At 39.4% G+C, this 21,793-nt stretch overlaps 1 protein-coding gene across 14 annotated transcripts in view; it reads left to right on the top strand.

The window, feature by feature from the left end:
* Window positions 1–223: 223 nt before the first annotated feature.
* The window catches only part of LOC121298874 (C-myc promoter-binding protein-like), a 37,212-nt gene continuing 15,642 nt past the window's right edge, over window positions 224–21,793 (top strand). For 3 of the 14 annotated variants that reach the window (XM_041226137.1, XM_041226142.1, XM_041226141.1), the window contains exons 1-14: window positions 224–566; window positions 8,888–9,220; window positions 10,273–10,519; window positions 12,173–12,242; window positions 13,433–13,602; window positions 14,178–14,419; window positions 15,123–15,189; window positions 15,289–15,347; window positions 16,269–16,413; window positions 16,812–16,987; window positions 17,312–17,412; window positions 17,801–18,019; window positions 18,828–18,973; window positions 19,429–19,467. In XM_041226137.1, coding sequence (XP_041082071.1) covers window positions 8,910–9,220; window positions 10,273–10,519; window positions 12,173–12,242; window positions 13,433–13,602; window positions 14,178–14,419; window positions 15,123–15,189; window positions 15,289–15,347; window positions 16,269–16,413; window positions 16,812–16,987; window positions 17,312–17,412; window positions 17,801–18,019; window positions 18,828–18,973; window positions 19,429–19,467 — 1,992 coding nt within the window. In that variant the 5' untranslated portion in view covers window positions 224–566; window positions 8,888–8,909. Of the gene's footprint in view, window positions 567–643; window positions 782–5,103; window positions 5,634–8,887; window positions 9,221–10,272; window positions 10,520–12,172; window positions 12,243–13,432; window positions 13,603–14,177; window positions 14,420–15,122; window positions 15,190–15,288; window positions 15,348–16,268; window positions 16,414–16,811; window positions 16,988–17,311; window positions 17,413–17,800; window positions 18,020–18,827; window positions 18,974–19,428; window positions 19,468–21,793 lie in introns of those variants that run through there. The other 11 variants (XM_041226145.1, XM_041226146.1, XM_041226147.1 and 8 more) reach the window with 8 other exon arrangements.

The following is a 21,793-nucleotide window of genomic DNA, read 5'->3' on the forward strand; positions in this document are numbered from 1 at the left end:
CAATGGAGTGTTGCATAGCTTTTAGAAAACTTAAAAAAAAAAAAAAAACAATCCTGTAAAACATTTTATTACGTACTGTATTACTGTACGAGAGAAGAAACCCTTTCTGCAAGTGTTTGCATTTACGGACTAATCCAGAAATCCCGTCCTTTTATATTTTCTTTATACGGTAGGGTGAAGAACAGCGTTTGGGAAGATTTGGTGGTGGTGTGTTTCTGCTTGCACCCTGTTTTATTTAAAAGACACCTTCAATGAATATATATTGTTTCAGCTCCCCCTGACCCCTCGTTACATATGGGAGCTCTTCTCGGGGGGGTTGCGTTAGCTAGGACCCCGCGGAATCCAGGGCGCTTCGGACAACCTGTCAGCTCCCTTCACAGGACGCGGCGCGCCTCAGATCTCCCATCACAACCAAAATGGCGACGAGAGGAGAGGGCCCCGTGTTGGGGAACTGGAGCTAATGCACCGAGTGATGCTGCTGGTCTCTCTTCTCGGTCCAGGCTTGCACACGCTGTGAAGGAACACACCCCAGGCTCTCGGTATTGTAAGTGGGCGGCGTTATCACGGTATGTTTTGATCCGTTATGTTGCCGGAAAGTGTTGAGCTGTCACTGGGCTTGCTGGGAACCGTTGTGTTTCTGAGCTGACAGTATAAGTATTGACGGTCCTCGTCTTGCCTCGGTGGCAGTGAACAGCACGGGCGTCGTTTTCTAAAACGAAAATCATCGTTGAAGACCTATTTTTACCAGCGTGTGCTACTAGGACGATTGGACAATCCGAAGGTATTTTGCTCTTGTTTGGATCATGCCTGATGTGTGCATAGGGATGCGCTGTATACTATGCGGATATACACGCGTTAGTTTCGTATGTATTTTTATTACCAGTACCGTTTAAAAAAAACGAGATCAGCGATTTCTGTTAATCCCGGTCTAGCTGTGAGCAATGTGCTGGATTTAATACAGTCACCGAAGCACACTGCATATGAAAGCCGTCGTTTACACTCTGGTTGTTATGTTGGGTTTGTCTTCATGTCAGTGTAGCAGCTAAGACGCAGACAAGCGCCGTCTGCTATTGACTCAGATTGGAAGCAGATGGCTTCGGTAAGCTTGGAACTGGACGGCTTTAATGCAGCATGTTATTTACTTAAACATCTTCGTATACTCTCCGGGTTCAATCAGAGTGAGAGTAATGTAAGACGAGTAATCAGTCAGCCAGCCGGGTCCTTGGCTGGATTGGCGCAGCCCTGTGAAATTTGGTCTCGTTTATTTGAAAGCGTCATGTCAGTAAATAGCAGGGGCACAGTGACACCGGTGCCACGCGTTACGCGGAGTTATTTCAGGAATCAACTCAGAGACGATTTACAACTGCAAGTAGGGTACTTCAGTGTGGTAAATCAAGCTAAATAAAACCACTGAGGAGGTTTATAGTTAACATAATTGCCTGTTGAAACTAACCCTTTAAGTGCCATTGACCTCATTTGAGGACAGGCTGCTTTGTAATTTGTGGCGCATTTTTAACAGTCATCTGCCTGCTAGTTTAATTTTCTCTTTAACGCTATTGCTATGATAACTTACTCTTTTGTTTATGTCTAAACTTAAGTCTAACTGTAATGTATCAAATTACATATTGTACAGCTTGTGTTCGTTTTTTTCAAAGAAAATGAGTATGATACCTAATCTGATAATAGACATGTTCAGATCATTTTAAACCTGTTTAAAACAGTATAGCACTGTTGTGAATAATGTACTTTCTCTTGGAAAGGATGACTGTGTCATTTGAATAGGCTGTGATCTTGCATTTGACCTGTCTGGCAAACCTTAACAACATTATCTGTTATTGCAGGATCCAGTTGCTAACAGTGGATACCTGTTTACTTTCACTGCTTCAAGAGGGTTGAATGCTGTCTGAACAGGGAGTTGTGTATTTTTGCTTGGAGCTTTGAAAATACCAAAGGGGGTTTTTGGTTACCAAAGGGGATTTTTTGCAAATTTAAAAACAAGTAGCTGGGCCCTAGAAATGCTCTCCTTTGCTGTCATGCAATAGTGGAAAATGTATTTGCATCTCCCCTTTTGAAAAGTTTCTGTTCTGCAAGTCCAGTGAAACAAGATTGCAGGGCTTCAGTTTCTGTGTGACAGGACTAGAGCAGTGTTGAAATCTGAGCTCTGAATTTAGGTGGGCTGCATTTGCCAAATGCTTACTGTAGGTCAGATCTGTCTATTTTATGCTTTGGGTCTGGTAATCATTTTGTAAATGGGGCACGTAGAGCTTCTTATAATTTCCAACAGTACTGAGGTTAAGCAGACAGTTTCGTAGACACAATGTAGACTTGTTTATGTTTGGGTTTGCCCTATAAATCCATGTTGCAGATATTCAGTAAAAGGGCTCTTTAGTCCACTCTGGCTGGCCAGTATGCCCTATGACTTGGATTTCGATTTAGGAATTAGAAATTGAGGAATCAGTCATATTGTGTAATGGTATTAGTAAGGTTAGCAGTCACCTTATATCATGTTCATTGTAAAATTTGGCTGAAGAGTATAGGCACACCCTTATTGAAGTGCTGTGCATATGTCACTATGTCACTCCCAAGACAATTACTATTGAAAAGGTCTGGAAGGCGGTGTACCCATAGAGGAATCTGCTATCATTATACCATGAAAGTAGTTTTATTCATTTCACAAAAATGTCATGTACTTGTTGCTAAACCCCTTGTTACTAATTGAAGACATCAGGTTCCAGTGCCCTGTTCTTTTACTGGTGACCCCTTAGGATCAGGGTTAATGTTTTATTTAATAGGGCTGGCTCCAGGAAAAATGACATTGCTGGTTTTTTTTTTTTTTTTTTTTTTTAAAGAAAACAAACAATAAGAAGCTCTGTTGTTTGAGTAAAACATGAGGTTTTAATGAAAGATTAAACTGTGTTTCTAAATCACTGAGTGCTCTCAATGGATCGGTGATCCAAGGGCAACTCATTTGTTACTTTACTGGAGCAGGCAATGGTAAGAGCTGATAGGGAAATGAGCAGAATGAAGATTTCATTCATCACTTACCCAGAACTGACTTTTTATACTGGAGAATACGGCGCTGCTACAGTAGTGAACTACAGTGTATGGACCTTTGCCTGTAGCTTCATAACTGAAGGTACTGGTGTGTCACCAAACTTCACTACATATCTGAATGTATTATTAGGAACTTTGAGAGCACACTAATTTGCTTAGCCAAACGTGTTTTATTTTTAATTAGCATGAAGATAATTAGGTATTTTCCATGTGCTATTCTCCTAATGCAATTGGCATGTGCGCATGGTGGTTGTATTTAAAAAAGATTTACTGACAGGCACAGTAGGAGCTTGGGATGTTTGGAAGCCAATCCATGCCCTGCTTGCACAATACATTAAGGGGATCACGCAAGGTCAGTTAACTGCGCACACACGTTTAAAAGAGAGAAAAGACTTCAAGCAACCCATGTACATTTTGTTGTGGTAAAGTACTTCTACTGTATTTGGTTATTGCAATTTGTGACTTGTTCAGGTCATTCAGATATACAGTGTAAGGGCTGCACCGGTCCTAATATTGTTGCGTATTTAACACTGATGTCAGATTTTGAAAAGATGATGTGCCATAATACTCTGGTGCTGTGTCTTGCACAGCTCTACAGTAACTTGGTTCATTTGAGTAGAGAAGCCCGTTTGAACACAGAGCTGGAAACTTAAAAGCACAAAGTATTTTGACTTCTTTTGGTGCTGATTGCAGACTTTGCTTCAGCAGTTCAGTGTTCATTTTTAACTTGCTCGCTTTAACTAAAGCGTTTTTCTACAAGCTCTTCTTGATGTTTAGAAGTGGAACCGTTTTTCTACTCAAGGTTTCTTCAATTTTCAGGTTACAGTTAAGTCAAAAGATCAAGATTACGATACTATATACTGTGTCGTGTAAAGAAAGTTACACAATGAACTGTTAACACCCCAAGTACTTTCCTGTATAATGTGATACATATATTTACCTTATTCAGCTATAAACATCTTTTTATAAAGATTTCTTTTAGAACAGCATTATATTTAGTAAAGAAGCCACAGTAATGTGCAGTGGTTTTCTTCAAAACCAAAAACTTAATAGGGTGCAGTTGAATTTTGAAAGCTCTTCTGTTCTGCTAAATCTGTATGGAAGTAAGCTGGTTTCCGAGTCAGACTTGGCTGTCATTCTGTATCCCTCTTAGACTGCTAGCAGCTGTCAGGACTGTTCTTGGCAGTGTGATAGGTTTGTAGTAAGTCCAGCACAGCCCATGGATGTCTCTAAAGTGCTCCGATCCTTGCTTTTCATGGCACTGCTGTATATGCACAACTGGGAACAACCAAAGTGATGCATTTATGGCTCATGCTATAGTATTTTAAAAGACCTGTGAGATTACTGCAGTGTACAGTGAACATTCAATACTTATTGATTGAACCAGGAGATTTACCCATTGAGACCAAGGCCTTGTTTACAAGGGGTCCTGAAAAACAATAAATAGACAATTACAATGCCTAAAAAGACGATTGCAATGTACAAACACCACCAGTAAAAACATGTGTGGTTCAAACTTCGTCAGCAGCACACAAATCAAAGAACATTTGTTAATGTCAGATGAGGCAGTGTGGTCCAGTGGTTAAAGTCCAGGGCTTGTTACCAGAATGTCACTGGTTCAAATCCCACCTCTGCCACTGACTGGCTCACTGTGTTTGTCCCTGAGCAAGTCACCTAACCTTGTGCTCCATCCTGCAGATAGATGAGATGTTAAATCATTGTTCTATTGTAAGTGACCCTGCATATAATGCACAGTTCACAGCCTACCTCTGTAAAGCGCTTTGTGATGGTGGTCCACTATGAAAGGTGCTATATAAAAATAAAGTTGTTATTATTATTATTATGTGGACTAGAGGAGAAGCATTAGCAGGAGGTTCTAAGCAATTCCCTAATCCGATCTTTAAAACCAGAGAAGGAAAGATTGTCAGATTCCATCTTCATACTGTGATGGAAACAATTCCACATCTTCGGGTGTTCATACGCAAATATACTTTTATTAAAGTGTGCTGCAGTTCCATTTACAAAACAGTAAAAAAAATCTGCAGTTTTGTGGTGACTGTTGCTGTTTATACATTTGAAGCTGAAGTTTCTGTGAGACCCACAGTTAAGTCAGCAGAGAAGATCAGTGTGTTTGGTCAACTCTTGCTGACATAAATCCAGTAAAACAGTCCAACTTGAAGTCAAGTTCAGCCTTAAAACTTCTCATAAGATTCCCAACGGTGAGATGTGATTTTACCCCTTAAAGTATGATTATCTGAAGCAAGTATTTGGAAATCTCTTTTTTGCAATATCGCACTGTTTACGACATTGGTGGTCACATGTCTCGTGCAATGAAAGGAGGAGTCAAAACTTCTTGATCAGGAGAATAAAAAAAGCATGATTGCATAAATATTTGCAGCCGGATAATGAGTTTGACGCAATAGGAATTGACAGTGATTATGAATGTGAGAAACGATGCAAGTCTTGGTAAAGCAGGGTTAGAACAGTAGAAGACGTTCAGGTTTCTATAGTGAATATAACAAAGTTTCATGAGACATGTTGCAGAGGAAGACGCAAGCTGTGTGCCAGTTAATACCAAGGTAGGGCTTGGGTAGGGTATTGTTTCATATCCGATATGTATTCACTACCGTAGTGGGTTGGGACTAAGCCAGAGCTCCTGGTTTAGAATAGCGGCTTGGCTCACACTGTGGTCTTGGCTGGTTCTTTTAGCTCTGTGCCTGAAGCCTACCCATCTGTAGAACTGGGTCCTGTACAAGCAATACAAACATGGAAATTACTTCAAATTCAAAGATTTTTTTTTTCAATTTTGGTATTGTTTATTTTTCAGTTTTCATTAAGGACCCCAGAGCACAATTGTAATTTTTTAAAAATTATTTTAATTGTTAAGACACACATTATTTTGGGAGAGGAAATAGACCAATCCTCATTTTCTTGCATTTTCAGTGTCATTGATATTGTACAGGGCAGAGAATAAAAAGGGTGTTTTACTCTGTGTCTTCTCTTGTTTAATGTGTCATAGTGGTTGCTCGTTGTTTCTTATGGGATGTATTGCAGAAGTTGTCATATACTGAAACCCACAGACATGTGATTTATACGATTTTGGAGTTCCTAAAATGTGTGGCAGCATGACTGCTGCCTGTATCGTTTGAGTGCGTTTAAGGTTGTCTGATATTGTCACCTGCAGTATTGCCTACTTCTGTTAGTGTCAGTTCCCTAAATTCATTGCTGTCCAAGTCCACTTGTTGAAAAACAAGTTTTGTGACATGGTGCGCTCAGTTTGATTTCCAGAGAGCTATTCCTAATTTTAGATGTGGTCGTACTCGGCTTTGAGGCATGCTTATTTTGATAGCCCAGATATACAGATGCACAGCTTGATACTGTAGGTGCAACAAACAATATTCTTTGAACATACAATACTAAGAAGCCGTACAGTAGTTACAGCTGTGCTCTTACAACAGCCTGCACAAGTCTGGTGTATCTCTGAAAGGACCTAAAGCCAAAGTACTATTTTTTGGATGCAATTTTGTTTTACTTTTACAGAAATGCACATCTCTCTCTCTCGCTCTCGCTCTCTCTCTCTCTCTCTCTCTCTCTCTCTCTCTCTCTCTCTCTCTCTCTCGCTCTCGCTCTCTCTCTCTCTCTCTCTCTCTCTCTCTCTCTCTCTCTCTCTCTCTCTCTCTCTCTCTCTCTCTCTCTCTCTCTCTCTCGCTCTCTCTCGCTCTCTCTCTCTCGCTCTCGCTCTCTCTCCCCTCCCAGTCCCAGAAGTATTAAGACAGTTTCTTCTTTTTTTTTTTTTTTTTTTTTTAACCAGTGGACCACCCGTAATGTAAAGACTTGTTTTGGATTCGAAATCTGAGTTGAAAGCTAAATTATATGGATTCAGTTGCAGATCTCAATTTTTAACATTTGTGGAATTTCTTTAACTTGTGTAGGCAAGAGATCTTGTGTTTAGAGAGCACAGCTACAAAACCTCACATGCTGCTTTTTGGGATGGGGGGGAATTCATTGAGGTGATGTTTCCCCCCTAGGGAACTCTTAACACAGTTCACAGTATATAGGCAGAGTGCTTGGTATGAATCAACAGGATGTGAACATTAGGGTGCATTCTGTTAACCAGCAGGTAGAAACAGTTTTGCTTTTTTTCAAAACATTTGCAGTGGACAAGAACAGAAAACATCAGCTGATGCTGTTGTTGTGATGCCATTTATTAAACTTCTTGAATGAGCCCAGACATAATTCCCAGCTTAATTCTCAGCTTTTTCACTGGTGCCAGAAGGATATGAACATCTGTCTGGTAACGTCACATAGCAAATGCTTAAGGGTTCTTTTAGATGAGGTAAATGCCAAGTGTCTTCGGATTTCTCCCAAGTCCTGTCTCAATCCAGGACTGCAGATTTAGTGCTGTCTCCAAGAAAGAGGGATTGTGCTTTTTAACCATCGCTAACTCTTCTAATTGAAATCCTGCTACAGTGTTGTGTGCCTGCAATGTACAGCAGATTCCGTTTGTGTTCTTTCAGTACTGTGTTCCATATCAAGAACTTTCTGATATGTCTTGTATTACTGAGATGTGAGAGACATCAACCCTTCACATGTTGTTGGAGTGTGTTGTGGATTACAGTATCATTGGGTGGTGCTGTTTTTGGACAGATTGAAGTTTGGAGTCCTTTTAAACAAGGCTCCCACCCTAACGGCACTAATCCAGGTCATCAAAAAACAGCAGGCTGCCAGTATCCAAATGTTGTACACCATGGACTGTCTGAATTTGTATTGTATTGGCAGGGCTATGTGCTGACCACAGCTTTGTTTTGTTCAAATATCTGTTCCTAATCTAATTCCCTGGAAAGCACTGTAGATCAACTGCTCCATGACCTTAAACACACTTTTGTCCAAATCTCAGTTTACACAATTCTGTCAATAGGGAGACTGCGCCACAGATCTGTTGCTTCTAACTTAGCTTATTCACTGACCATATTATATTGGCTTTGCAATGTTTATTGTGCTCAATTACTTGCTGTGCTAATAAACTGGCTGTTCAGTATGTCAGAACAAGATGTCACTTTTTGTCCTTAAAAAAGAAACTTACTGTGCTGCATGGTGCAGGATAATGGATAATGCTGTGCTGAGAACACAGGTTTATTCAGTGAGGTGGGTATGGGTGGCATCATTCATCGGAAGATTATATAGGTCATAGCCTTTGTGTTGAAAATTTGAGACTGTACTGTATTGTTTTGCTGAAACAGCCACCAAATATGTTGATATAGTCCACATACTACTCCACATGTATAAAACTGAAGTTAAAGGGTACATAAGGACCTTTATATTGTGCCTGTTTTTTGTTTGTTTGTTTTTACATTTTGACCACTTTTTTTTAAACTTTAAATTGCATTCCTTGCAATAAAAAAATACACACACCTTACATAAACAGTTGTAGCAACACATGGGAACATGTAACACAATAAAATAAAAAGGTCCTTATATACCCTTTAAACTGTCAAACCCATCTGAGCAGTATTTATGGTAAGAGCTTTTAACTTTGATTACAATCATCACTCCTGCTGTGATCGGCACTGCTGACCTTAAGAAAAGGCAAGGCCAATTTAAATGCCAGCTAAAATGTCAGATTGCTCTAAAGAAAACTACAGCAGGCAAGCTATACAGTAAGCCAAACCATGATAATGAGTTTTGCGTTTTTCTGTCCTGCGGAAGCAGTCTGGGATATCGTAGTGCATGGATTGGTGCCTCAGACGTATCACAGGCTGAAAGAGTGACCCGGCCGCTGGAGTCAGGAGAGGGTTGTTTTTTTTCTGATTGTTTTTAAAACCTGTGCTTACAGACATAACCTGCTGTGATGGAAGATGATGGAAGACAAAGGCTTTCGTGTTGCCGATTACTTTGTGGTGGCGGGTTTGACTGATTCATCCATACCACTCGAGGAGGAAATCCACTTCAATGACATCTGCCACAAGATCGCCAAACCCAAAGCCCCGATCACAGACGTGGCCGTCATCATCAAATCGCTAGGAGAGGAGGTGCCACAAGGCTACACGTGTGTGGACACGACTCCAACAGGACTGTCAGCAGAGCTCAACAATGGCAGCCTCATGGGACCCCAGATCTTCCTGTGCTACAAGAGAGGCAGGGATAAACCACCTCTCACTGATCTTGGGTAATTGCACTAAATTGCAGCTGTTACAAAAAGGCGTGTGGAATGTTTTTTAATAATCCTTGTACAGAATATAACATCATTAAGACTTGTCTCCACTCCTTTTTAACAATGGCCCTTTCAAGTACTGTAGATTACCAGGTTACAGTAAATGGCACAGAAAATATTTCTCATTTAATCTCTGTGGGGACCACTGTCTAACCTTTGACAAGACAGGTCCTTGCTATATGTACTGTAAGACTGAAAATTACAAATCCATGTCTGATTCATTACTCTGACAATAATTCTGTTCCTTCCCTCTAGATTGTGAAAGGACTTCCTCATCGAGGGGATTTCCTTAACCCTAATCAGGGGGTTTATGAAGTTTTCAGGTCCTGGGGAAACCAAACATAATTAATCTGTGCTAGATACAATTCAGCTATTACTTTTCAATTTAGATACACTTCAAATCCAGACTTAATACAGCAACAGCTTTGCAGATATACCCAGTACAGAAACATTATTGTAAAATTGTATTCACTGTGGATAATTATTAGTTAACTGTTTTTGAAAGCCTTTGTTATGTAAACAGTTCAAGTGGAACTGTTTATTTTTTTATTGGAGTTCGTTTTTTAACAAGTAGTGATTTGCCTTTGTGCTGTTTAAGATTTTCTGTGTTCCACTGAAGTTGTGTTGTGAAACGCAACAGGCTGATTATTGTTATTGGTTTCAGAAATATGTTTTGTATTTGGAAAAAATGGAATGACAAAGAGAACAATGGTTTAGTTTTTTTTTGGTTGCCACATAGACTGAATAAAATCAATTCAGAATAATTTGTGTCTAAAAAGCATTACTGTATGTAATGATGCCACACTTTAGCATTGAGGGAGTTACCAGCTTTGTGGGTTTTTTTTTTTTTTTAGTTCGCCAACATAAAAAAGCAAATTGAGAAACATCAAAGCAACAAGTACCACTGGAAAACATGAAGTCAGCAAATAATAATTTTATGGCATGTAAAAGTTCTAATCGTCTTGATTGCTACCTATGCTAATAATGTTCTGTATGTGCCTGTCTAGGGTTTTGTATGAGTGGAAGGAAAGACTCAAGCAGGGCTGTCATATTATTCAAACCACTCCTTCCGGCCGCCCTGCTAATATCAGCAGCCCCTCCTCACAGAGGATATATGTTACTTACCGGCGGGCCCCAGACAGCATGTCTCAGACTTCCCTGGCCGTGACAGACATATGTATAATCATTCCAAGTAAAGGAGAGACCCCACCACACACCTTCTGCAAGGTGGACAAAAATCTCAATAGTAGCATGGTAAGTACAGCCCACTACGGTACAGTATGGTAGTGGCGCTTTCTTGTAATAAAGGGGCCAGTCACGCTTGCCTATTTAAAACGTAAAATATAGTGTGCTTGTACGGGGAGGTGACACATACTGCAGCACATCTTTGGAGGAGTGCTTGGTAATGTTATTCTGTGTTCAGATTAGTGTCTGTCCTAATACATTACAAGTGTGATCAATGGAATGTGAGGTAGCAGCATTTATTTATTTATTTCTACTGCTTGTTTACAGCTGCAAGCTGCTTTTTAAAGTTGAGAGAGAAACATATTCTTTCCAAACTAGTTCATCTGCAAAGAATCAGCAGCTGTTAGCTTGCTCACCTTTCCGGTTTTAATGAATAAACATTCCTGTGGAGGCTGTGTTGGAATTGAAATACTCCACCATTTCGAAATCCCACATTAAAAAAAAATACTTGGACTTTTAAAAATCCCTGGCAGTGAAAAAAGTATAGATTGTTTTTTTCACATGTGATACAATGCTATCGGTGGGGAGACATGTATTATGTAACACAACGGCCCGGGACAGGGGGACAGGGGGGCAGGGGGACAGGGGGGCAGGGGGGGGGGGGGGGGGGGGGGTTGGGGGTAAATGTTTGTTTCGTACAAGAAAAGTTCCATTAATAAATTAGCTGTTCTCATTTAAAAAATGCTCAGATGAAAATCAAACCCTGTGGGATTTACTTGTACTGGTAGCTCACAAGCTAGACTGAGACCATGCCAGAGTGCATGTTACTTTGCCAGAGAGAAAGTAACAATGTGTGTAAGCTACGTTTGCTAGTGTTTGCTCTGTGCACAGTACTACTCACACAGAATTACTGCAGCAAGATTTTTAGTTTATAAGCACCCAATCAGGGTTTCAGGGGAACTGTCTTTAACTTTAGTACGTGGCTTTTTCATTCCTCTGTAATGTATTTGGCAGGTTTATGAGGGTGACTGCATTTATTCTGATGTTAGCGTTAAAGAGAGTGAATCCCTAGAGGGTTCTATTTGGAATAGTGACAGAATGAAGGCTCCATCCCCTGTGGTGTTGAGAATTCTGAGCTCTTAAACTTCCACATTACCAGGCAGGAGATGTTTACAATTGTATAAGAGTGAATTCATTTCCAAAGCAAAAAAATGTTAGGTTATTACCATAACCCTGAAAAGAATGATAACCATTAGCAATTGCTTGTCATTCCACTTGAAAGGGAACACAAAAGAGCCTGTTAGTGGCTGCCATAGATTTTGAAATGCTCAAGTTTTTTTTTGTTTGTTTCATTTTAAGTGATAAACAATATATACATGACTGGTTTTCTTACGCTTCTGCGTCTTTGGTCCATCATTGAATGGGCTTTCGATGGCTCAAATGAGTCCGTAGTTTGGAAAGAGATCTTTATTCACGCTAAGCAGCACGTAGATGTTTTATAAATACAGCCCAGTGATTATTTGCTCGTTAACGGCAAGTGAAAGTGTCTGTGTTGATCGTTAGTGTAACGGGCTGGTAACCCACCACCTGGTCTTGTGCTGACTTACAGTCTCTTAAGAATAAATGGTCTCTTTGCTGGCAGTTTGAGTGCTAACTAATCCTTTTTATCGATGGCTTTCTTGTAGCACCGGATACAAATAACACTGTCTTTTAATTTTCCAGTGGGGCTCGTCCGTGTACCTTTGTTACAAGAAGTCTGTGGCAAAGACCAATACCATAGCATATAAAGCTGGTAAGTCACAGGTTTTTTCTTTAGATACTATTTTAGAGGTTTACTGTTTGTTTATGTATATGTAAAGTAATTGCAGTGCCAATAGCGATACCCATCTGTATTTAAAACCTGCAGTAAAAAATTTCAGATAAACACATATTGTAATAAATACCTTTGTATTAAATATGTCTTTCAGCCAAAATTGGTGGGGTGCATTCAGTATATTGCAGTGTACTGTAATCACAGGACTGCAGTGCAATGCGAACACTATAAATACTTTGTCTTTGTCTTGCTTATTTTATCTTGAATACTGTGTGGTATTAAAACCTTCAATTTCAAAAATAATGACAATGCTATACATTTTATGCAAAGGTACAGTAAATGTGTAACTGCAGAGCGATAGGGAGTTCATTAGAAGTGTAAACGCAAGGAAACAAAGCCAGCATTGTATGCAGAATAATATATTCTGAGAGAATACAACATTTTGTCAGCAAATCGTTTCTTTTGATGATTATGTATCTGTTGTGTCAAACATGTACAGTATGCTGGGTAAACACATATTGTATTAATAATGTACTTGACCTTTAGTGCTCTTTGCTGTTTCTTGTGGTTTAATGCAAGAGGTGAAGTTTTACTACTCAAAAGGAATTGGAGATTGGAGTAAGCACAGACTTATCCTGTGATTGCTACTGTGGACGTCAAGACTAGCCTGAACCAATTCCTTCTTATAGAAATAACAGCTGTTTGCAATTGCATAATACCAGAGAGCTACTAGCAGGCACGCTGGTAGAGCGTTGGTAGAGCTTCCAAAGTCCTGATTCGGAGCTTGTTTATAAACACGGTTGATATCTCAGGGTCTTTTAAAGGTCATCTGTAGTGGTGAAAGGATTAAAATAAACAATTGTGTCCTTTTTAAAGGGCTACTTCATCTAGCTTCTAATTCATGTTTTTCCTTTCTTTACACAGTTTTTGTTTTGAAGGATTTTCTCCAGTTGAAATGAATTCCCATAGCCTCCTTGTATACAAGGCAGTGTGAACATGAGTCAACTCTTAAATACAATATGATTTAGGTCTGCAGTGTTTGTGTGTGTGTGTTGTATGGTTAAATGTATCATTCACTGTTTTGTTCCATTTTCGAAGGTTGCTGATGTCGTTATAGATGTTTTGCTGCTGTTTTTTTCAACACATTTTTATTCTGGTTCGTTTTTTAGGTTTAATTTGCAGGTATCCAGAAGAAGACTATGAATCATTCCCTTTACCTGAATCTGTGCCTCTCTTCTGCCTGCCCATGGGTGCAACGATCGAATGCTGGCCTGCCCAAACTAAATACCCGCTCCCCGTTTTCTCTACATTCGTATTGACAGGGTCTTCCGGAGAAAAGGTAGGTCAGAGACAGCACATTTTGGTACAATGTAATATTTTAGTAAGCATACCAGTTCAGTACATTTTCTTTTTAATTTAATTAAAATAAGTTAAAGAAAAAAGTTTTTTTTTTTGATGGACAGACCAGTGTTCCTAACATGTCCTCTTTCTAATCTGCTTAGCTACCTGGCATTGGCACAGACACGTGGTGTTGAATGATGATGCATCCAGCTTGTTTCCTTCCTCTTTCAAAAGTGCTTATCTAAGAGCTTGAAATACATTTGTCTAAGCAGCATTTCTTAAAAAGCCATTGATCAGGAACCATACGCATTAGGGTTGAGCCTTCCAGGAAGCCAATAAATAATTGCAACAGGTTTTTGCATTTTTTTTAATTCTGTGAAACATAGTAACACAGTAAAATAATTTTTAATAAGGGAGGGGGCATAAGTACAGTAAAAAAAAAACAAAAGACCCAAAACATGCATTCCACTGCAGTACATGTTTTGTCTAGCCTCTCTAGGTAGGCTAGGTAGCAGGAAACAGTGTCTGCAGCAGGGATCCCTGCTAGAGGACTGACACTGTGATTGCTTGCAGGTGTATGGCGCTGCAATCCATTTCTACGAGCCCCACGCGAAGGAGAACCTCAGTGACAAACAGCGCTCCCAACTGGGGCTGATCAGCGCCACCGATCGCAAACCCATTGTCTCCAAAACCATCCACACCAACAAGTGCATATGTCTGCTCTCCCACTGGCCTTTCTTTGATGCCTTTAGGAAGTTTCTGACATTCCTGTACCGATACTCGATCTCCGGCCCTCATGTACTACCCATTGAGAAGTAAGTAAATATCAGTCAGGGAAGCTGCAGTTTAAGCACTAGAGTGCACACTTAATAAGCAAAGCAACAAATACACAGGAACAAAGAAGCTGGCATGAGGGCCAGAATAAAAGGTTCAAACAAAACTAAGTCATAAGCTGGGCAGTAGCCTTCACTACATGTAGTCACAAAACTCACCTACTCTCTCGACCAGACAGGATTTCTCCGTCCTTTTATACATGTGGCCACTCCTCGGTAGCATCAGTGACCTAATTTGGGGAATGGCCACACCTGTGATTGATGGCTGGGACAGATTTACCCCATCCCTGCCACCCTTACATTCCCACACACTGTTTACAGCAGCAGGTCTTGTGCCCTGCCACACTGCAGTACTCCTTCTGCTTGGTGCAGCCTGTATTTGCATTCTGTATCGATAAGGAGGCCCACACAGAACACTTCAAAGGCTTTCACAAGTCAAGAAAACCACATTTAATAATGTATAACTGGTTTAATGTTTAAATATTAAAAAATGTAAACAGAAATTGGAATGATTCCTAGAATTAATGTGTCAAAGCCGCTTTCATTTTAGCTAGGCAGAAAATGTATTTTCATTTATTTATTTATTTCTTATGAAATATGTCTCTACTTTATGAAAGCTTTTTTTAATAGGGGTTACATATTACATATTTGGTAGTAATAATTATTTTTCTCCCCCACATTTCAGACATGTCTCCCATTTCATGCACAAAGTTCCTTTTCCATCGCCTCAAAGGCCGAGAATCTTGGTACAGGTGAGATCTTGGAACTTCGTATTAATTAGGCCTGCATTGAATATTTGTCTGATGCTGGGTACACAAGATGGTGTCTAATTTGTTACGTATATTTTGCAGCTGTCGCCACATGATAACTTGATACTGAGCCAGCCTGTGTCGTCGCCATTGCCACTTAGGTAGGTGAACTGCTGCTCCTGTGGAAAAAAAGTATTCTGTTACGCCGACTAAAGAAACCCACACTGGTCTTTAATATTTGTATTCCTGGTGTTATTACTGTGTTATTTGTGTACACAGTGTTATTACTGTGTTATTTGTATTCCTGGTGTTATTACTGTGTTATTTGTGTACACAGTGTTATTACTGTGTCATTTGTGTACACAGTGTTATTACTGTGTCATTTGTGTACACAGTGTTATTACTGTGTCATTTGTGTACACAGTGTTATTACTGTGTCATTTGTGTACACAGTGTTATTACTGTGTCATTTGTGTACACAGTGTTATTACTGTGTCATTTGTATTCCTGGTGTTATTACTGTGTCATTTGTGTAAGTATTTTGTGGTTCCTTTTGAATTTCCTGCATTTTGCCCAGAAAAACAAAAGATTCACATGAGGTGTGGTGCATTGTGAGCAGATAATACAGACCAAAAGGCCAGATGCAGGCTTCTGTATCTTTGAATCCAGCCCCCTGACCTGTATATGGCAGGCAACTCAAGTGCACGAAAGGAAGTCTTTACCCTAAACTTACAAGGGAAGACAATATGATAATTACAGATTTCTGCTCACGTGCTTTTCACCTTCATCTTTGCTTATTTGTTTGAAAAGTTTGCTATGTGGGTTTACAGTGTTTGAAAGTGTCTTGTGAATAGAATGTGTTAAGTGTTTGTTTAAAACTGTATATTCTAGATTCTCAGTAGAGCTAGCGGTGTGAGTCATGCAGTTATGAGAAATGTGGTTCAGTCTACATGGGAAGTCTGTTGTGTAATACTCAGCTGAGAGATCTGTCAGCATGCAAGTAAATACACATTCTGAATGTTGCCTGTTAAGTAAAAAGTACATTGATTTGACCTCGCTTCGTGTGTCTTCCTTTTCCCCAGTGGTGGCAGGTTTACTACCCTGCTGCAGAATCTTGGCCCTGAGAATGCGATCACGCTGCTGGTGTTTGCAGTCACAGAACACAAGATCCTGATCCACTCACTCAGGCCAGCCGTGGTCACAAGCGTGACAGAGGCGTTGGTCTCTGTAAGGATTTGTTTCGCCTCCCCTTCCTACTTTTGCCACGCTCGTTATTTTATCAGTGGGCTGAAATCATAATGCACGTTGAGCTGATCTCCATAAAACTGACTGAATATTCTGTCCTTAACTGGGATTATTTCATCTGAAAAATATGACAGATATTATTTTAATATCTAAAGAATTCAGAGGTTTGTGCTTCTCCAAACCCACTACATATGAACTTACTACTTTTGCTTTACTCAGAGTAAAGCCGTACGTTTTATAAAACTGGAGAGAAGCCATCCTAAAGTTACTTCAAGGTCTGTGAGATCCACCCAAGTTTGCTTCTTACTAGTTTTATGGCATCAGTGATCTGTTTTCCCTTCAGTGTACGTGGCTGAGGTTTTCATTTCTTCTCTCTGCAGATGATTTTCCCTTTCCACTGGCCCTGCCCGTATATTCCTCTTTGTCCTTTGGCATTAGCAGATGTGCTGAGTGCCCCTTGCCCATTCATAGTGGGGGTGGATTCGAGATACTTTGACCTGTATGATCCGCCGCCAGACGTCAGCTGTGTTGATCTGGACACTAACACGATATCACAGTAAGCTTCCCGCATGCTGCTTTTGCCACACACTGAAAACACGCTGAATTCTTTGATTTTAGGATTGCAGCCCAAAAAAAGTATGAAAGTTTTAAAGTTGTTGGTTATCATCACAGTTTTTTTCCTTATCTTAGTTTCATGCAGGGACAAGGACCGTTTGGAGTTGGAGGTCTTTGTTTTTGACATGCATTGTACACAATGACGAAACACCACCTGCAAATATGCCATTCGTATTACTACTGCTGCTGCTCCTGTTAGTATACTGTGCATCTTTTTTGTTCAGTACAAGATGTAACCTACTTTCCTGATTTCTGAATATTTCAGTCCTGAAGATAAGAGGGCTTTGACGTGGAAGATTCTGCCAAAGAAGGCTTGCAAAAATCTGATGAATTTGTTGAATAACATTTACCAGGAACTAGCAGAGTGTGAGTAGCAAGTACAGGATCGGGGTACCAATAGAAAAAAAAAAAAACACACTTCCAAAATGTCAGATCAAAGAAGATTATGTCCTATCAATAGTAACAGAAGCATGATTTTCACCTTCAGTTTCTGGGCTGATATTATACGTATCAGATTAATTTAGCTGTTTGTCCCTCTGTTGCTGGCTGTTATCAAGACTGACATTTAAGAGGAGCATAACAAAATAAAGTATTTGAACACCATGTGATTTTAAACATACTCATCTAGTCTAGTCTACAGGGTAAATTTATATTGAACACGGTAGATGTTGAGAACCTCAGAATCTGGGGATATAAGAAGAGGACTGAATGTACCATATGTCTCACATTTCTACTTTCTATATATTTATTTCAGCACAACAGAGACCAAGAGAAGATGGGTTGATGGAGTTAACCATGAGTGACTATGATTTTAACTCTGGGAAGAGTCTGCAAACCCTGGAAATGGAGATACAGGAGGCATTCTTGCGCTTCATGGCCTCGATACTGAAGGGATACCGGTCATACCTTCGTCCCATTACACAGGCCCCCTCTGAGAAGGCAACTGATGCGAGCTCTCTGTTCGACTTGCAAGGTGTGTTTCTGGGGCCGATTCTCGTAGTCCTGTTCAGTAGGATTAATACGTGTATGTGGGTGTTGTGCAGTAATTCAACTGCCCCTGCAGTTTAAAACTGCTTTTTGACAAGTTATAATGCTATCCTCATTTTTATTTTATGATAAAAATTTGTCGATCAAGTGACATGTTTGAACAGCCTAGCACCTGCCTTCCATTACAGTACATGAAATTTAGCATAGCATTGTATTCTCTGTGTACATACTGTTACATGACTGGGGTAGAACTGGTGTCACTGTACTGTTCTAATCAATGTGTTGCTTTGGGAGCCGACTTCACAGATGATGAGATATAATACCTGTAGATCACTTGTCCAGTATGATACCTGTAGATCACCTGTCCAGTATAATACCTGTAGATCACCTGTCCAGTATAATACCTGTAGATCACTTGTCCAGTATAATACCTGTAGATCACCTGTCCAGTATAATACCTGTAGATCACCGTCCACGTCATGTTTTTTTATTTCAGTGTGGGCGCTTATGTGAAAGAATTCTGTGTTCTTGGACCCAAGCCATCTGGGTTCCTCTCTCACAATTGCTGTCGTCAACTGATAAGTGTTTCAGTGCAAAAAAAAAAAGAAAGAAAGAAATGTCTAATAAAACGATAGGTTTAGGCAAGTTGGTGAAACATTTTTTCATGGATAACAACAAAAATAATTATGGACTAGTCATATTTCGCTAGCTTTTCCCAGAGTGAATTGAAATCCAGCTCCTTTACCACCAGTGCTCAGAGGCATATCGTTTTCTAAACTAGATTGTTTCCTTAGGCTTCCTGAAGAGTCGGGATCGCTCTCACCAGAAGTTTTACTCGCTGATGACCAAGACGCAGATGTTTATTCGGTTCATTGAAGAGTGTTCCTTCGTCAGTGACAAGGATGCAAGTCTGGCATTTTTCGATGATTGTGTAGATAAAGTACGTTTGATTATGGCTTGGCAATGGGTTGTTTTATTTTCCTTCTTTAGCTGTCTCTACATTTCCCTCTTTGTTTCTGTCGTTCTCGCTATCCTATCACCAACATAAAGGTAGCAGTCTATAAAGCAAAAAATAAATAAACCTAAGGATTTATTAATCCATAATTTTACATTTTAAGGGAAAACCATAAGAAACCAAGTCAAGTGCCCTCTTCAGTGTACTAATGTACTAGCCGACATGCTGGTCTGCCAGGCCTGGTGCACTAGCAGGAACAGTTGTCTGCTCTGCTTAGTTTCTCATAGTTTTATCCTACAATTGTGATTGAGCGTTTTAAAGTTATGGATGTAAAATGTACATTTTTAGCAACCAGCTGTTTTACGCATGCCTCCTAAAGTTGCACTTCTCTCATCTCTATAAGCTTTCTCTCTGATCTAATTCATTCTTTCTTTATTAAGCTGTTCAGCACAGAGCACAGTACTGATAAAGGAATAAAGGTAAGCTTGCTAAGGACTGTGAAGATGTTCATAAAGCCTTGGTTGTAACTCAGTAATAATGTATAAGAATCCATTAATAACCAGCTTTGATAATCATGCAGCTTGGGGCACCCTTGAGCATGTGAAATGTGCCAACAGACCAATAAATCAGGAACTGGCGTATACTGTATTCATGTTCTAATAATATGATAGAAAGTGCTGTGAATACTTATTAAATCTGATGTTTAACGAGAGACCCACATTAATTTTTCATGTTTGAAATATTGTTTCGAAAGGTAATTCCATTTCAAGCAGCTAGTGTAGGAACTGTATAAGGTCTTCCTTGCCATAATTGAAAGCTTTGGAAACCTGATCTAAAAATCTAGGTGACAAACTGTGTTTCTAGTATTTTCTTTGTTTTCTCGTCTTGTAAAATTGGGTGTGATCGGTTACTACAGTTTCTGTTGAGCCAGTAAGAATAAGGATCACAGGCAAACTGCATTTAACGCTTGTATAATAATTTCCAAAGGCCCAGCCTGTGTTGTAGCTGCCACTTTGAATTTGTGTGTTTTTATGTTTATATAGTTTACTTGCCTAATGCAGCCAGTGATGCAGATCCTAGTATATGGGACCAACTGTAGTAGTTACGCAGGAGGATTTATTAAATCAGTTCTGACTAAATTGTCAGGCTGTCTGTATTGGATCACAATCTTAATCTCAAAGTGCTACCATTTCAGTATTTGGGGGGAATAATATATATATATATATATATATATAGATAGTATATAATATATATATATATATATCATATATAATATATATATATGCGCGTACTATATATAGTGGCGAGTAATATCCTGTCAGTAATCTTTATTATTATTATTATTATTATTATTATTATTATTATTATTATTATTATTATTATTATTATTATTATTATTTAATTATGTATTTCTTGGTGACTTACAGTTGTTAAAAAGTATCACAATACAAAGTATCACATTACAGGCCAAGTTGGTGGCACATTTAGATTCAGGTTTCTATGTGTTAACAAGTTCACTAAGTTTCTCATACACAGAATTACTACCAACACTATAGACCAGTAAGTGCATTGCTTTCCTGTGCAATTAATAGCACAAACACGCTTCTTTTAATACAACCCCTGCAGCTTAGAGCATTAGTGATTTTGTATTGTGTTGATCAAGGTGTATCAGACATGCCTGGAAAATGTACAAAATATATATGCAGTGCTCACCCTTTATAATGCTATAGTGGGGAGCCATAGTTACAAGACTATTGCTATTTGTGTTCCGCCTTATAACGAGTGTAAAAGGGCTGCTGTAATGGCATTATGGAGTAAATGGGAGCCACCCTACCATGTTATAACCGATTCCACACTATAACGAGGCGTGTTATAACGGGTGAGCACTGTATGTATGTGTATATAATTTGGTGACTTCTACATTGTTTTTGCATAGTCCCTTTTAACCAGCTCAACGAAAATCCAAGTTCTACAATGATACAGCATTTCTGTATTTTAGTTTTTCTTGGTGAAATATCATTCTGTAACTTGAATGTCAGTGTCACTGATTTTTTAGCCCTTTTCATGCATAGCCAATTGTCTTCCACAGGGGAGACTAGAAATAATTGATCCAATTCCTGCTGTATATTGCTGGTGCAGTTCCACCATGAAAGGGATACAGAGCATCTTGCGAACCATCAGAAATGTTAACTTGTGAGTTAAAGGGTTCTAAATGGCAGTGTGTGATTTACACTTGAGCGCACTATAAAAAATGTGGGGCAGTGACCCAGTTCCTTCATACCAAGTGATTTGTAGGACTGCTTCATCACTGGCCTGTAATAGCCACTCTAACAAGAATGTGACTGGTCTGTGGTAAAAGGCAACTCTGTACATGATTGGTACATTAAGAATGAATCTGTACTTGATGCAGCAAAGTAAAGAGAGTGCTTTTACAGCAAGATTCCCATTTCTATACAGTTACTATTCTTTATTTGCTTTGATCTGGAAAACAGGATTACCGGGGGCTGAATTGTTTTCATATTCTGTGAGGCTGAGCAAAGCTTTTGTCCTGTCAGTAGTGCTGTGTATAACAGGGTTATAGAAATAAAACAAGAATCAGTCAGTATTGAGTTAGCTAGATCGCTCTATAGCACATGCATGTGCATTGCCTATATATTTATAAGAACTGCTTAGAGAAGGTTAATAATATAAGCAGCTTTTTTTCCTGACCTAGAAGATAAAGAAATAAAGCAATCGATGTACTGTAGCAATGAAGTCTCTGCTTCTGGTGTGCATGCAGCATGAAGCCCTATGGGATATAGAAAC

The sequence above is a fragment of the Polyodon spathula genome, chromosome 24 (assembly GCF_017654505.1).
Source record: "Polyodon spathula isolate WHYD16114869_AA chromosome 24, ASM1765450v1, whole genome shotgun sequence".
NCBI lineage: Eukaryota > Metazoa > Chordata > Actinopteri > Acipenseriformes > Polyodontidae > Polyodon > Polyodon spathula.